A 15,421-nucleotide genomic window follows, 5' to 3' on the forward strand; every position below is an offset into this window, starting at 1 on the left:
ACTTTGCACCCTATTATGCAGCCTTGGAGAGCAACATAAACTCTGACTCTGACCTTGAGTCAAACCACAAATTGGAATCTTTGTGGGCTCCCACAAGAAAACTGAGATGCCCACCTTTAGTCATGGTGTCCAGGACAGCAATAGGAATGTAGCTTGATTGCTTCCTGCTTACCTTGCCAGGCTGCTTCGTCTTCTAAGCCTGCTTTGTCTTCTAAGCCTGCTTTCATCAACTTAAAACAGGAAGTTCTGGCATCAAGCAAACTTTCAAGCAGATTTGTGTCGTCTTGCTTACTGCAGATGCTGGCTTCTGTGGGAATGCTCAAGGTTTTACCATCATGAGTTTTATTGTATCTCCCTGATACATGCAACGGGCTGCAGCTCTCCATCACCACCTCAGTTTTGGTGGCTGGAACCCACAAGCTGCTCTCAAAGTGGCTTTATTGCTTGCAGTCTGATGTTTCTGCTCAAGGTGGCGCTGTTTCCCCAGCAATAGTGTAATTGTGCATTTTTATTTCTGTGGGGTCTGCACTCAGCACCTAGTCACTAGGCCTACCTTTAGAACAACAGTCTCTGCCTTCTGTTATCCCCAAGCTGTCTGCTCTTGAGAAGTCAAAGTAGCGCTGTGGAAATGCACGCTTACCCCCAAGCCTCTATTTCCGTGGGAGAAGCAAGTCAGAGCAACCTAGATTACCCAGCTTTGTTCTGTTCTGTGAGGCTGGGATGGAACTGTGGCCCCTGCATGCCAGGCAAATGACCTGCCACTCGGCTGCACCCCAGCTCTCAGACACTTCTTTGAACAGTTTTTTTATGTTCATTTTGTTTTTGAGACAGGGTCTCATGTGTTCTAGTCTAGCCTTAGACTTATTATGTATGTAGCCAAGAATGACATTGGACTCCTGATCCTCCTGCATCTACCTCCTCTATGCTAGGTTCTTAGGTGTGCACCACCAAGCCTAGTTTATACTATGCGGGTAATGGAACCCGAGGCCTTGTGCATGCTGGCCAAGGATTCTACCAACTGAGATACAGCACAGCCCTGAGACATGCTTCAGATCTCCCACCTTGCCTGTTTTATATTTTTAAGTAAATTTGATTTTAGGCCTCAAATATTTAAAGATCATGTATATCTTGGAATAAAGAACCTAATATATTTCTCCCTCAAACCTATTACAGTGCGGTGGGTGGGGGTTGCTTACAGTCACAGAATTGCTTGTGTCAGGACCCCTAATAACCATTCCCTCCTCCTTGTCACCCACCAGACATGCATCTTTATAGATGTGTTCATCCCTTGCCTAATGAGTAATTGTTCTGTTCTGTTTGTTTTTAGATCCGGGGATTTTCTGTCACGGTTCGATAATGTCCTTCCTGTCAGCCTGGCATTTGACAAATGTACAGCCTGTTCACCCAAAGTAAGTCATTTTGCCTCTGAGCAATTAACCTCAACCTAACCCGTCAGGGCCAGTGGGGTGTTTTTTTTTTTTGTTGTTTTGTTTTGTATTTTGTTTGTTTGGAGTGTGTGTGTGTGTGTGTGTGTGTGTGTGTAGAAGAACGGGAGCCTGGAGGGCTTGGTCCTGCTGTTGTTGATCTGCATTCATCTTCTGAGTACTCCAGCCTTGGAAACCTCAGGTTCTAGAAGGCAGAGAGAGCCTGCGCTGGATGCTGGGTCTATGCCTGCATTGAAGTACTTTCAACGTGAAAGGAACCCTCTCCTGAAGTTCTGTTCCTCTCCCGAGGGTTTCCTTCCTTGAGCCTACTGAGCAGAGGACTTTTTAAGCTTTCCCCAGAAGGTGGGGGTTTCGGGCAGTCCCGGTTGTGAGTGTTTTGGAGATGTTCCTAATGACAAAGGAAAAGCAAGCAGAGATGAGGGGCCTGGATCGGGAGGCTGGAACAGGCCCCTGCCTCTTTGATCTTTGTAGCAGCTCTAAAAATAGAGCAGGGCTGTTGTCCATCGTAATGGTAACCGGCTGATGCATCTCAGAGCTCCATGGTATCTCAGTTTTTTAATAGGCTCTGAGTTATTCTCGCATGTGTACTGTACGTGACAGCTGATTCCTTTTTGGATGTCCCTTTAAGTCCATGCATTCCTAATGCAGTTAATACAGCTCCTCATGTTGTGGTGACCCCCAACCATAAGATTATTTTTGTTGCTACTTCATAACTATAATTTTGCTACTGTTGTGAATATCTGATGTAGGGTATCTGATCTGCAACCTCTGTGAAAGGTCACTTCGTTCCAGGGGTTGCGACCCACAGGTTGAGAACCACTGCTTTAAGCCTTCAATCTGGCCCTTTTGGACTCCTACTTGGGGTGTTATGCAGAGTAGCTTATGGGGGTCACTCATCCCAAGCTCACATTTCTCAGTTAAAGATCTGGGATTTCCCAGCTGTGCCTCAGTGGGCGGTGCTAAGGAAATTGAATTCTAGGAAAAGTGTACTTGGAGTTGAAAAACTTCTGTTGAAAACTGCACACAGCCGAGTCTTCTGAGAAGCCAAGCCCTGACCTGTTTGTCTAACAGGAATCTGGGATCGATGAGCCACAGTGATGAATTTGGTTAAATCTAAGCACTCCCAAGTGAAGACTGGCTTGTTTTCCTTTCTGCTCTGAGAGTAAACTAAGCCTGCTTTATTGTTGGGCATCTCAAGTGCCCGGTTGAGATTTAAAGCTTATAATTTGTGGGTAAATGACCTCTAAGCTCATTCCTCTTGTTGTGTCTCAAAGTATCCTGTGTCCTCTTTGGTGGGACCCCGAGTGTGGCGATGTGCACATCTATCTGCAGAGACATGGGTTTCGGGATGGTGTACTCCTTAGTAGAAATGACTTTCTGTCTGTCAGTCCATCCGTCTTTGCTTTGTACAACTGAACTAATTGGTCTCGAAATAACTTGGCAGTATTATTTTCAAACTGAAACCCTTTGGTGTCAGAAGCTTCCTGCAGCTTTCTGCAGGTCTAGCTCATCGATGAAATGAAGATAATTGGGTTCTAGGGAGAAATGTGAGCACTCCCTCTCTTGTTCTGTTTCTAATTAAACTGGCCCAGAAGATACTGCCTATAACACACCCCAAACATACCTCAGACTGCCTGCCCCTCCTTATTCTTTAGGAGAGAATGGCCTTTTTGTTTTACGCCCTCGCTCCTTGTAAGCATCAGATTAAACACAGGTATGGTGTCTTCGTTACCAGCGTTGTTTCCTGTCGGTGGCCGTTCAGAGAGTCCTGCATTACACAAACTTGCCAGGCGAGTTAATACAAACTGACGTGGATTTTCACAGCTGCGCTGTTCCCATAGCGATCACTTTTCATGTGGTCTGGAGATTGGGTTTCCTTTGTGCTGAGAAGGCTGCACCTCCTTCCAGGAGAAGGCCCTCGTTGACCTTCTTGGCCTCCTTCCCTGTCCTTCACCATCATCTGCAGACCAAGCGTTGATACTTGGAGATGACAATTCCAATTATGCCTTGTTGCTATATGAGAATGTTTTCTTAACGCTTACTCAGCACGATGTTTTTATCCTGAGTCATGTCTGAATTGCTGCTGTTTGGATCGAAATTCTTTGGAGCTAAAAATGAGTTCTAGAAATTTCTCCTTTGATATTTGTGAAGTCATTTTTTTCTTCATTCTCAAGAATTTCATACATGTATGCAATGACACATGGTCGTATCTTCCTCTATTTCCCCTCTTTAACTCCCCTCAAATAGTCCCCCAATACAGCCCCCTCCCAACTTCATGCCCTCCCTTTAATAACGTCAGTCCTGTTAGCACTTTCCATGTGTGCGTGGGTGTGGAGCCCTCCATCCTCTGGAGCCTGGGAAACTATCAGTGGCCACACATTCAAAAACGAATGACTCTTCCTCTCCAGCGGCTATCAACCCACTGTAGCTCCCCAGTAAGGAATTGGGGGCTGGAGCCCAGCTTGCCCATCTGTACTGGAATTTTGGTTAGATTTGTGCCCCTCAGGACTCTTGCAGGTAACCATAGCTTCTCTGGGTTCATGAGGGTGATCACCGTGCCAAGTCCAGAACTTCAAATTCCGTGGCTCTCCTCACGCTTCAGCTCTTACATCCTTTCTGCGTCCTCTCCTGTGGTCTTCCCAGCCATGGTGGTGGGGCAGTGGCGATATTTAGAAGGATGTCCCACTGAGCACTGAGCCTCTGGCTCTTGTTCCCTTGAGGTGATGTTTTCCTTCAGCGGTTTCCCCAAGAAGAAAGGCTTTAACCCCTACTCTTGTCTGGACTTAGCTTCAAATACAGCCGCGGTGGTGGGGGGGGGGGGGTAGGTGGAACAGGATGCTGTCTGTGGGTAGTAAAACCTCCTGTTTAACGGGATACTGACACTGTCGCTGTCATCGTGTGGCCAGAGTTGAAGAAAGACATGGGCCTCTGCCCCTGTGCCTAGGAAGGTGGCATCCTTGTCCCTCTCAGCACGTCCACGCCTGTTTGACCTCAGCTTGGGACAGAGCTGCGTGAATTGTTCCATTCACATATTTGCAGGGAGGGTGTGAGTGCTGAGGGGTTGTTTTCTTGTTGTCATTTTAATTTCTGTTTCATTGTCTCACAGAACTTCCTTAAATGGTGGCATCTACCGCCAGAACTTAGAGGCCTTTTTGACACGTGTACAAGCTGCTTTTCCGTTCTAGAGTGTTAGTGAACGTCTGTCAGGCCAACAAGTATGATTGTGAACCGGGAATCCTGAAAAGCTATCCCAGAATGCATTGAGGCAATTTATTAGCAGCAGTGTGTCTCTTAATTTCTTTCTCTCCTTTATTTCAGTGACTTTGAATGTTGGTACAGTTTTTAAAAGATGTATTATTTTATATGTGTGGGGTGGCAGAGTGGAGAGCCTGCGGAGGCCGGAAGTATCAGATCCCCTGGAACTGCAGTTACAGGTAGTTGTGAGCAGCCTGGTGTGTGCTGGGAACTGAACTCCGCTCCTGCAAAAGCAGTCAGTGCTCTTAACCACTGAGCATCCCTAGTCCTTCTGAAACACTTTCACACTCACAGAAAGTGGGGCAGGAGAGATGGCTCAGTGGTTAAGAATGTTGGCTGCTCTTACAGAGGACCTGGGTTCAATTCCCAGCACTCACATGGTGGCTCCCAACAATCCATAAGTCCAATTCTAGAGAATCCAACTCCTCCTTCTGGCTTCTCTGGCACCAGACATGGTGCACATACATTCAAGAAAAATACTCGTATACATAAAGTAAGTACATCTTTTAAAAAGAAAGGACAAACGGACTTACAGAAAACTGCAGAGTCAGCTCCTGTTTCCACCATCATCATCCTCTCTGCTGCCCCTCTTCCTTAGCTCTGCCCCTTCTCGTTTCTTTCTCAAATTTTCCAGAGTCAACAGGGAATTGTTCCTTCTCAACCAAACATCTCCCGGTGAATTTCCCAAGAACAAAGACCTTCCCTCACCAACATAGCACACAGGAAGTGGAGACTGCTGAGTGTTAGCAGTCGCTGTACCTGAGCCACAGGCTCTATTTCAGACAGGGTCGTCTATCCCTCCCTGTTCTTAATGGAGTTCCCGTCTTCCTCCTCCTCCTCCTCCCGGATGAGGACCCACTCAGGGTCAGACCCGACCTTTATATAGTTGTGACGTTTCTTTTGACCTCCCTCAGCCTGGGAGAGGTCTGTTTACTCTCCTCCTCCTTGGCTCTGCCCTATTGCCATTGTCCATGATGTTTGTAGAATCTCCCTTGGTTCGCATCTCTCTAAGGCTTGTCTCTGAGGAGATTCAGGTTATGAATTTGACAGGAATACCAAAGAAGTAATGTGCCCTATGTCTGGAGGCATGTGACATGTTTTGTTGCCACTGGTGGTGTTAACTTCTTTCTGTGAGGAGTAGTTCCCTTTTCCAACAGGGACAAACCTGGTTCCCCTCATCCTGAATAGATGGACTTAACTGCTCTCATCTAGAATACACAGAAATTACAAAACAGCTAGCCCCTGCTGCTTCAGAATGGTGCTGGGGAGATGACTTGGTCAGTATAGTGCTTGCCATGTGAGCATGGGGGCCTGAGGTGGGATCTTCAGCATCCACACATCCACCTGCGACCACAGTGCTGAGGGAGAGCAGGGCAAGGACAGCTTCAGATGCGATGGAAGACCCTCTCACAAAAGGTGGAATGTGAGAGAGAAAGACAACCCAGTGTTGACCTAGCCACCACATGCATGAACACACTTATGTACAGGTACCCATAGGCCTAGACATCTTCTAGTGTTTCCATAGCAGTATCTTTGTTTCTAGAACCTAGAAGTTGGCCAACAGCTTCTGAGAAACTACAGAATGAGGTGCAGGGCTGTTCCTGGGGTGGGCAGAATTCTTGAGCTTGCTCACCTGAGGTGCAGTGTGTAGGAGTAAGCTTGTTATTGCTGCATGGTTCTGTCACCCACAGCATCTGTGATGTGACAGAAACACCTCTTGGGAGGAAGCAGGCCTCAAGCTTGTCTTGCATATCATCTGAGGCCTGCGTCCTGCACAGATGTAGCAATGTGCCCAGAGACCTGCTGTTTGAGGTTCTACTTAGTGACGAGCAAGGCTAATAACATCCTCAGTCTGCTGATGAGCCTGTGGAGGTGCTTCTGCTGACGACTTGTAAGGCAACGTCTGAGGTGTTGGGGTGAGTGTCCTGGGTGGGAGGGAAAGGCAGCATTAGTGACAGCCACCAGCTGGTGTCATCAGATGGCAAACAGTTTCCTTCTTGCCCTTTTTCACAGCGGCCTGCTCATTCATCCTGATATAATACAACACCACCTTTCTTCTGTTGTACAGTTCCCTGTGATGGAAGAAGCATTTGGGACTGGGGGTAGCTCAGCTAGAAAATCAATTGCTGTGCAAGAGTGAGGACCTCAGTTCAAATCCCCAGAAGCCACATAGAGCTGCATGGTTAGTGTGCATCTGTAATCTTGTCACCTCTAGACAGTGGAAGGCAGAACAAGAAAATCTCAGAAAGCTCACCGGCTGCCAAGGAACCTGTCAAGCAAGGTAGAAGGTGAAGTTGACACCCACAGTGTCACGGCATGTATGGACCTGCACTCACATGATCCTGTACACACACACACACACACACAAAAAAAAAAATTTAAAGAAGCATGAAATACCAGAACAAAACCACTCTATTGTCTCAGCGCCCAACAGTAGGCATTCAGTACTCAGCTGGTTTGAGTTCCTGCTGTGTGCCAGAGACACACACCATTGCTACCATTTACCTCTGAGAGGTTGTCAGATGCCTGTGCATAAAAGGCTTGATGCTATCAGGAGCCCTTGAGAGGAAGTGAGGTCACTGGGGGTGTCCCTTCAAGGGGATATTGGACCCTTCCTCTTTCTTTCCTTTTTTCTTTTGGCAGTGAGGGAAGGGTCTTTCTACCATGGACTCCTACCATGGTGTAACCACCTGACCTCACCCCCAGAAACAATGGGCCAACACCATGAATTGAATCTTCTAAGACCATGAACCACAGCAAACAGTATCTTTTTAAAATTGTCTCAAGCGTTTTGTTACAGTACCTGGAAGGTGACTATCACAATGATCAAAAGAAACATTGTGCCACCTTTAGTCCCAGTACCCTAGAGGCAGAGGCAGGAAGCTCTCTGTGAGGTCACGGACAACCTGGTCTACATAGTGAGTTCTAGGACAGCCAGGGCTATACAGAGAGAGACGCTGTCTCAAAAAAAGGAGGTGGGCCATTATCCTCAAGAAATGTGACGTGCTGAGACTGGAGAGATGCCCGGCAGGTAAAAGCACTTGCTGCTCTTTCAAAGGACCTGAGTTTGGTTCCCAGCACTCCGTAACCTGTAACTGCAGCTCCAGGGAATCAAGCACTGTCTTCTGGCCTCTGTGGGCACCTGTACTCATGTGTACACACCCACCCACACATACATGGTTAAAAAATTAAATAAATAAAAGAGAAAGAAATGAGATATGCAGAGTGACACAGACCTGTCAGGCAAAGCTGCCACCACCCTGTGTCCTGCTCTGCGTTCTGGTACATCCCCCTGTCTTTACAACCAGTTGCTTGTATAAATGAGGCTACCCAGAGGAGACATTGTTGAGAGCCCCTTCTGAGTTGAGAAGACCAATTTAAAGACAATCTGTCATTTTAAAAGACAGATTTAACCCATGGAGAGAGAACACAAGCAATTCCGGGCAAGGACAGCTTGCACAATGGCCAGAGAAAACACTGTGCACTCAAGTTGTTGGGTACCCGGGGGGACTTAATGAGACTAGCCATTTGCCTGCATGAGCAGCATTTCCCGAGGTGGAGTGTGTTCCTCTCTGTTTTGAATCTTACAGTTCCATATAAAACTCTCTCACCTCCGCCTGGAGCTTAGGGGCTTTCCCAGCTTATGGCATTAAGCAGCCACAGTGGGGGATTCCCAGGGTCCTGGCTCTGTTCACCACCTGGCCTGCTGAGTGACCCCAAGCTAGGTGCTTCTGCCTTCGCCGCCCTGTGTCTTCCTCTGGCCGGTGAGTCAGTAGATGAGCTAATGCTGGCTCTCCTCACTCCTCAAGTTACTCGCTTCTGCACTTTCAAGTGCTCTTCTTCCAGCCTTTGTTCCCCTGGCAGTGTCTGTGTGTCCTGTGCTGGGGGCGGAAGCCAGAGCCAAACCACATCCCAGACCAGCAGTCCATTTTAATTGCAGAAAAGCATGAAGATATATTTGAGAAGGGCCCTCAGCTATTACCTGCCATTGTGAACTGTGGGTTGTGGCCTTGATTGGTCAGAAAAGGCATGTGCTCATGTGACATGCAGATGATCTTTCTGACTACTGCTGTGAGTTGGAAAAGATCTGCAGGTAGAGGGATTAGAGTGCTGTGTCAAGCATCCTCCATGTTTCTCAGTCCTCTACAAGGACTGGCCAGCGCCCAGTCGGAAGAGCTCCCGAGGGCTTTTGCCAGGAGTTTCTGCATACAGCTTCTCAGTGGCAAGTATTACTCAAAACAGAGCTGTAGCCAGGGTTTTCTTCCCCTTTCCAAAAGGGACATAAATCTCTTGTTGGGAAAATGATGAGTAACCCCGACTCTGGTCCTCTTTTCCTATCTTACTTACCCAGCGAGGCCTTAAGCTTTCTATTTGAGTGGGTGATGGGATCCATATGTGTGGTTGTGTGGTATCCCACATCACGTCCTTAGCAACTCATGTTTCTCCGATCTCCAGAGCTGTTGGGCTCCCAAAAGGAGCTGGGATGTCCCGCCAGAGCCAGGGATCAGTGCTCAACTATAAGCCTTAACCTCACAACTCTTGGCTCTTCCTCCTCCTTGGAAAATCTCGGATGTCTCTCCCTTTGCTTCAATTTCCTCATCCATAGAGCGAGGAAAATATTTTCTGTTTCCCAGGGAAATTGCAATGGCTGACGCATATCCAGTTTCCGGGCCAGGCACCAGGGCCTTTGCCCACTCCTGGGACTGGTGTTGACACCAGAAACAGGAAGCAAACAGAGACCACTGTGGTGGCCCCACATGTCCCTGGGTGTGTGGTGCCTCCCCGAGCTACACTCTTTCTCCACAGACTGATACAAGAAGGACAGAGTCTAGGATCTGGCAGTCAGGGCTCAAGGCTGCCCTCATGTCCCCTCACAGCCCACTGAGAATACACTCCTCATGATTTCAGAGGACTCAGCCTTGCGCCTCCCTGTCAGCAGCAGAGGTCATCCTGCTTCCCTGTTGCCTGCGGTCACCTGAGCACACCTTTCCCTTCAGGCTTCCTCCTGTCTCCTATGAAGACCAGAAAATACAGGGCTGTGATCTTCTTCAGTGGTCTATTGATTGTCAGGCCTGCTTGTCTTCAGGACATTGAAGCACCAGGCTTTTCAGTTTGGAAATAGTTGTGTTCACTTTGAGCCTCCATCCCACATCTACCTCTTGGTTCTTAAGTCTTTTGGGTCAAGGACTGTGTTCATGTTGATGAAAGCAGTCAACTTTTTGAACATGTATACCCACTGTAGCTTTGCAGAGTGTTTAGGTGGCTTTCTGACGTAATTCTGATAGGACAACTGGCCCTCTGAGGCTTTTTATGGTAGCAAGTGACTGGGAGGCGATCCCTGCAACCAGCCTGGTCCCACTGTGACTCTCAGGCTTTGGAAAGTTATCAGCTTTCTCTGGGGATACGTTGTCTTTAACCACAGCAAACTGTTTGAAGGACTGATCTGCCACTGGGTGTGTCTTGTGCCCAGCTGCAACCAACTGGGGCATAAGCCTGCTCAGAGTTCTGTGGGTCAGTTCTCTTGAGGGCGCGGAGTCCTGGCAATTAGTTATTTTAGTGTGTGCCTGTGTGAGTTTATATGCACAATATGCATTCAGGAGCCTTTGAAGGCCAGAATAGGGCATCAGATCCTTTGGAACTAAAGATGGGCAGTTGTGAGCCTCCATGTTGGTGCTGGGAATTGAACCCAGTTCTTCTGGGAGATCAGCAGGTGCTGTTAACTGCTGAACCTTCTCTCCAACCCCTTATATATTATGTTTATGTGTACATGTGTACACCTGCCTGAGTTCATGTGTACCATATGTATGCATGAGTCAACAGAAGCCTGCAGAGGGCATTAGATGCCCTGGAGCTGGAGTTAGGGGTGGTTGTGAGGCACCTTGTAGGTGCTGGGAATTGAACATGAGTCTCTGGAAGAGCAGTAAGTGTCCTTAGTCACTGAGCCATATCTCCAGCCTCAATGTAAATATCTAAATGGAGTATTTATAATATCCAAAGACATAGTTACATGAACTTATTTTACTATTAAAGCAATTCAATTAAATAATTTTATGACACCAGAAGTGGTGAATTACTCTAATTATCCCAGCACTCAAGAGACTGAGGTAGGCGTTTGAGGCTAGCCCAAGTGGGCTGCAAAGGGAGACCTTGTTTCAAAACACAAATAATACTAATAACTAATAATTTATGGAATATTTTTGGCTGATAGCATAGTGAGTTTCTGTTGATTTCCTCTGGACATGACAGTAAAGCTAGATGGTGACACCTTCCTGTGCATGAGATCTCTTAATCATCTTCAATGAGCAGCTAAACATAGGCTGCAGGGGATGCTAGGCTCTGGCAGATGGTAAGAAACATCGAGTGTGTGATGAATGGTGAGAACAACCAATAACTCGTGGTTACATTTATGAACAGCAGGAAGTGGAAATAAAGAAAGACAGGCCACCACTCCCAGGGCCTCTGTCTAGTGGGATGCTGACCACCAGGCACGACAGCACGGTGCCCTTTGCTGGTTGGTGCGCAGGTAGGGATGTGCTCTTTCAGTGTTCTGTTTGTCCATCAGCTTCCCCTTGGCATTACATTCCCATCTGCTCTAGTGACGCCCTTGATGACCTGTTCCTCTCTTGGAAGATCATGTCCAGAGTTTGCCGTTGGGAGTTACAAAAGTTGTCTTAACATTGGATTCAAGGGCATTCCAGCAGTGAACTCTCTGAAGGCTTTGCTGGCTGTCCTGCAGGCTTCTGAAATGCCCGCTCCCAAAGTCCTCTTGTTATGCTGCCCTGGTATCTTTCTTTTTAGAGGAATGCTCTTTTTCACTGCATTCGCTTGCTTTGTTTTGTGTGTGTGACACATGAGTGGAAGTCCAGATCTGCTTGCTAGAGTTGATGCTCCTTTCACCATGTGGGTCCCAGGGATTGAACTCGGGTCAGTCGGGCTTGTCAGCAGGTGCCGTTACCCACCGAGCCATCTTGCTGCCCCCGTTGGTATTTCTGAAAATATTTAGCACTGTAGATTTTTTGCCACAGGAAAGGAAAAGGAATTGATGTTCTGTTCACAAAGTCAATGTCCTCATGACTTGTTTATGTTACGTGATGACAGCGATACATCCAGAGTGTCTATCCTTCTCTACTTTAAGTAATATTCTTATCATTGTGTCTTACTTAAAAAACGAAGGCCCTCCATGTTCCCCTTCCCAGACTATCAGAGGGCTGGTTAGAGTGCACATGGAGCAATGCATCTTGAATTGTCAGCCCTCATTAGACTTGGGAAATCTCTCCCACGTGGCCCTTAGAGCAGCAGGTGTGCTAGCTGTGATCCTTCAGTTGGGGAACAGACCACCAAGTGTGTGAGTCTGAGGAGCACTCAGTGTCCTGACACCCAGGTGCCATCCGCACACTGACTGTTTGGGAGGATGTGCCAGGCTTGCTCCCTGTGGTCAGAGTCTCTCATCATCCCACTGCCACACAGCTTCAGCATCTGCACAGCTAACTGTAGACTTGCTGAGGCATTGGGGTTTTTTAAGGACTTTGTTGGCACTCTGACTTGGTGTAATTTGTGGAAGCAAGAGATATGCTTGGGCTTCTCCTGGTCGTTCCTTTCTACATCTGCTCTTTCTTGAAGGACCTTGGAGGGAAGGGATCATAGAAGTGGAGTCTGAGGGCAGCGCCGCATTCTGTACACCAGCTCCCATACATCCCGAACATGAATCTTGTGCACATCATTGCTGCCATTTAAGGAACAATGTTTTTTCTTTACTCTGTAAAATATCCCCATGTGCTGACTTTAATCATTAGTTTAATTTGATCTGACTGACACAGAGAAACAGTTTCAATCATAATGTGAGCAGATTTTTAAAAATAAACGAGGTGTTGAAGAGAGGTCTAAAAAGCACCTAGGTAAAAAGTATTTGCAGCTGGGCAGTGGTGGTGCACACCTTTAATCCTAGCACTTGGGAGGTGGAGGCAGGCGGATCTCTGAGTTCAAGACCAGTCTGGTCTACAAAGTGAGTTCCAGGATAACCAGAGCTACACAGAGGAACCTTGTCTAGAAAAGACACATATACACACACAAATTAATTAATTAATTAAAAAAATAAAAATTATTTGCTGAATGCAAGCATGAGGACCCAACTTAGAATCCTCAGAGGTCCCATAAAAACCAGGGACATAATGTGACTGTTTATGATCGCAGCGCCCCTGTGGAGACATAGGAAGCAGACACAGACTCTTTGGAAGCTTGAAAGGCAGCTGGCCAGGTGTACACAGGAAAAAACAAGACCCTGTCTCGAGGCAGAAGATACAAGACCCAATCCGTGAGGTTGTCCTCTGGCCTCCACACGCATCTGCCATAGCAGAGGCGCGCCCACACTTCCACACAATGCACGCACATACACATAAGTAAGTAAATGGCTGGTGGTGTAGCTCAGAAGGTAGTGTTTGCCTTGCATGCGTTTGCAGTCTGGGTTTGATCCTCAGTATCACATAAGTCAGGTGTAAAAAATAAAAAGTGAAAAGGAATGCCTGTGTAAAGTAGTACCTGAGAAAGAAAAACACACACAGCTCGCACAGCTCTTCGGGCCAGCAGAACAGGTGGAGTTCCTGATACACAGGAACTGCTGTTGTCTGCCCCAGCAGCCTCCCCCCACCCCCCACCCCCGCTCCTCGTGCCCTATACCTTCCTGTAGGCACCAGGAGGATACATGGAAAGTGAGACCTGTGCCACCCTGCCCAGCTCTGCAGGAGGACGGCCACCCAGGGACCCTTCCAGGGCACTGCCTGAGAGAAGCTGTGCATGTGTTTCAGCCATACCTGACCAGCTTAAGACTGCAGACAAGTTGAGGAAGTGTCTCTGGGCTCATGGTGTATTCCTCTCAGTAACCTCCAGAGTGGAGAATTCTCCAAGGGTGGGGTTATTTATTTATTTTTAAATTTTTTATTTATTTAAAAATTTTTTTAGCTATGTGTGGTGGTGGCGCATACCTTAATCTCAGCACTATGGAGAATGAGGCAGGTGGATCTCTGTGAGTGTGAGACCAACCTAGTCTACATAACAAGTTCCAGGCTGGCCAGGGCTGCATAGTAAGACCCTGTCTCAAAGAAAACAAACAATTTTAAATACATGTTCTGTGGGGGGAGGGGGAGGGCTTGTATGTATGTGCACCAATTGTGGGCCTATTGCCCATGGAGGGCCAGAATAGGGCACTGACCCCCTGGAACTGGAGTTAACAAGCAGCTGTTAGCCACCATAGGATGCTGGAACTGAATCTGGAAGAACAGTGAGTGCTTGTAACCACTGACCCAGATCTCCAGCTCCTAAAGAGTTTGTTATGAGACAGAGTCTTTTGTTAGCTCAGGCTTGGGTCACTCTCAAGGCCATCCTGCCTCTGCAAGTCATTTGAGACTTTATATTATGAATAAACAGAATGAGCAATTCTCTAGAAAAGGTCTTATGATGAAAGGAATGGTACAACCTGAAACAGCAGGTATATGTGAAGAAGTGCCATCAGCTCAAGGGACCTTGCAGTTTCCTTGGGTTTTGAATGTCCTTTGTGTCTGTGGGCTCTGCTTCCATGAGGCCGACTGATCACAGATTACAGCTGTTTGGGGAGGAGTTAGTCTATACTGAAGGTGCTCAGGCCCTTTGCCATCCTTAGTCCTCCTACGCAGTATTATGATCGCCCTGTACCTAGCGTTTGCATCTTGTCAGTAGACTAAGTAGTCTAGAGCTGAGTCGAGTCTATAGAAGGGTGTGCATAGGTAACACGCAGACACCTTACATAAAGGTTATGCTGGCTCCCCTGGAGCTGGATTTGGGCATCACATAATATACCATCCAGTGCTACCAGATGACTGTAGCCAGGGCAGTGAGATGAGTGCTGATACACACCCACACCCACACACACACCCACACACACACCACACACACACACACCAAGTGATCTTGTATGACTTTGGAGGCACGGCTCAGACTTCCTAAGATTTTCTTCCTCTGGTATAAAAGTTAAAATACCTTTTCAATGGTCATAACAATGAAGTAAGAGACTGTGTGCCTGGCATCAGTCAATTGGACTGGATACGTGTCTTGTCTTTTTTTTTTTTTTTTTTTTTTTTTTTGAGACAGGGTTTCTCTGTGTTGCCCTGGCTGACCTGGAACTTACTTTGTAGACCAGGCCAGCCTCAAAGTCACAGAGATCCTTCTGCCTCTGCCTCCTGAGTACCGGGATTAAAGGCATGTACCACTACCACTCAAAAGTAAGTGTCTTTATGTCTCCTTTGAACAGAAATTGGGTGACTTTCTCTTCTCTCTCTTTTTTTTTTCAATAAATATTCTCATTTTGTCATTTACAATGTAAAAAACTCCCCTTTGTAGAGGTCCTCAAAAGGGGACAGAAACAAGAAGGGTGAACCATTCTTTGCCAAAGCAGTGGCGCTTAGGAGGAAGCAGATGCCAGCACCCGGGGTGTTAGAGCCTGTGCCTTTCCACTTCATGGAATCTGCTCACCTAGGAGTTTAGTTATTAACCTCCATACAGCTGCAGTTGGTGCTCCTGAGAAAGTGAGGGTAGGGAGGAGGATGTCTGTGCTGTCCTGAGGCCAGAACGTCTGCTCAGGTACCTGGACTTAAGCTGAGCCAGCAGAAAGCTCGGGGGAGCAGTCACCTGTGAGCTGACTGCTGAATCTCTGCTCTTTGTGCAGCAGGGACAGGAAACAGAGTGGCAGTTGC

General features: G+C 47.3%; 1 protein-coding gene across 9 annotated transcripts in view; it reads left to right on the forward strand.

Moving 5' to 3' along the window:
• The window catches only part of Atg7 (autophagy related 7), a 279,653-nt gene that overhangs the window by 115,606 nt on the left and 148,626 nt on the right, over positions 1-15,421 (forward strand). For 8 of the 9 annotated variants that reach the window (XR_008214479.1, XR_008214474.1, XR_008214477.1 and 5 more), the window contains exon 17: positions 1,328-1,409. Coding sequence is in view for 1 of the 9 variants with exons in the window: in XM_052721064.1 (XP_052577024.1) it covers positions 1,333-1,409 (77 nt within the window). In the remaining 8 variants the exon portion in view is untranslated. The remainder of the gene's footprint in view (positions 1-1,327; positions 1,410-15,421) is intronic. The other variant, XM_052721064.1, reaches the window with a different exon arrangement.

Source organism: Peromyscus californicus, unplaced genomic scaffold (assembly GCF_007827085.1).
Source record: "Peromyscus californicus insignis strain IS unplaced genomic scaffold, ASM782708v3 Scaffold_6__1_contigs__length_162567912, whole genome shotgun sequence".
In the NCBI taxonomy this organism is placed as follows: domain Eukaryota; kingdom Metazoa; phylum Chordata; class Mammalia; order Rodentia; family Cricetidae; genus Peromyscus; species Peromyscus californicus.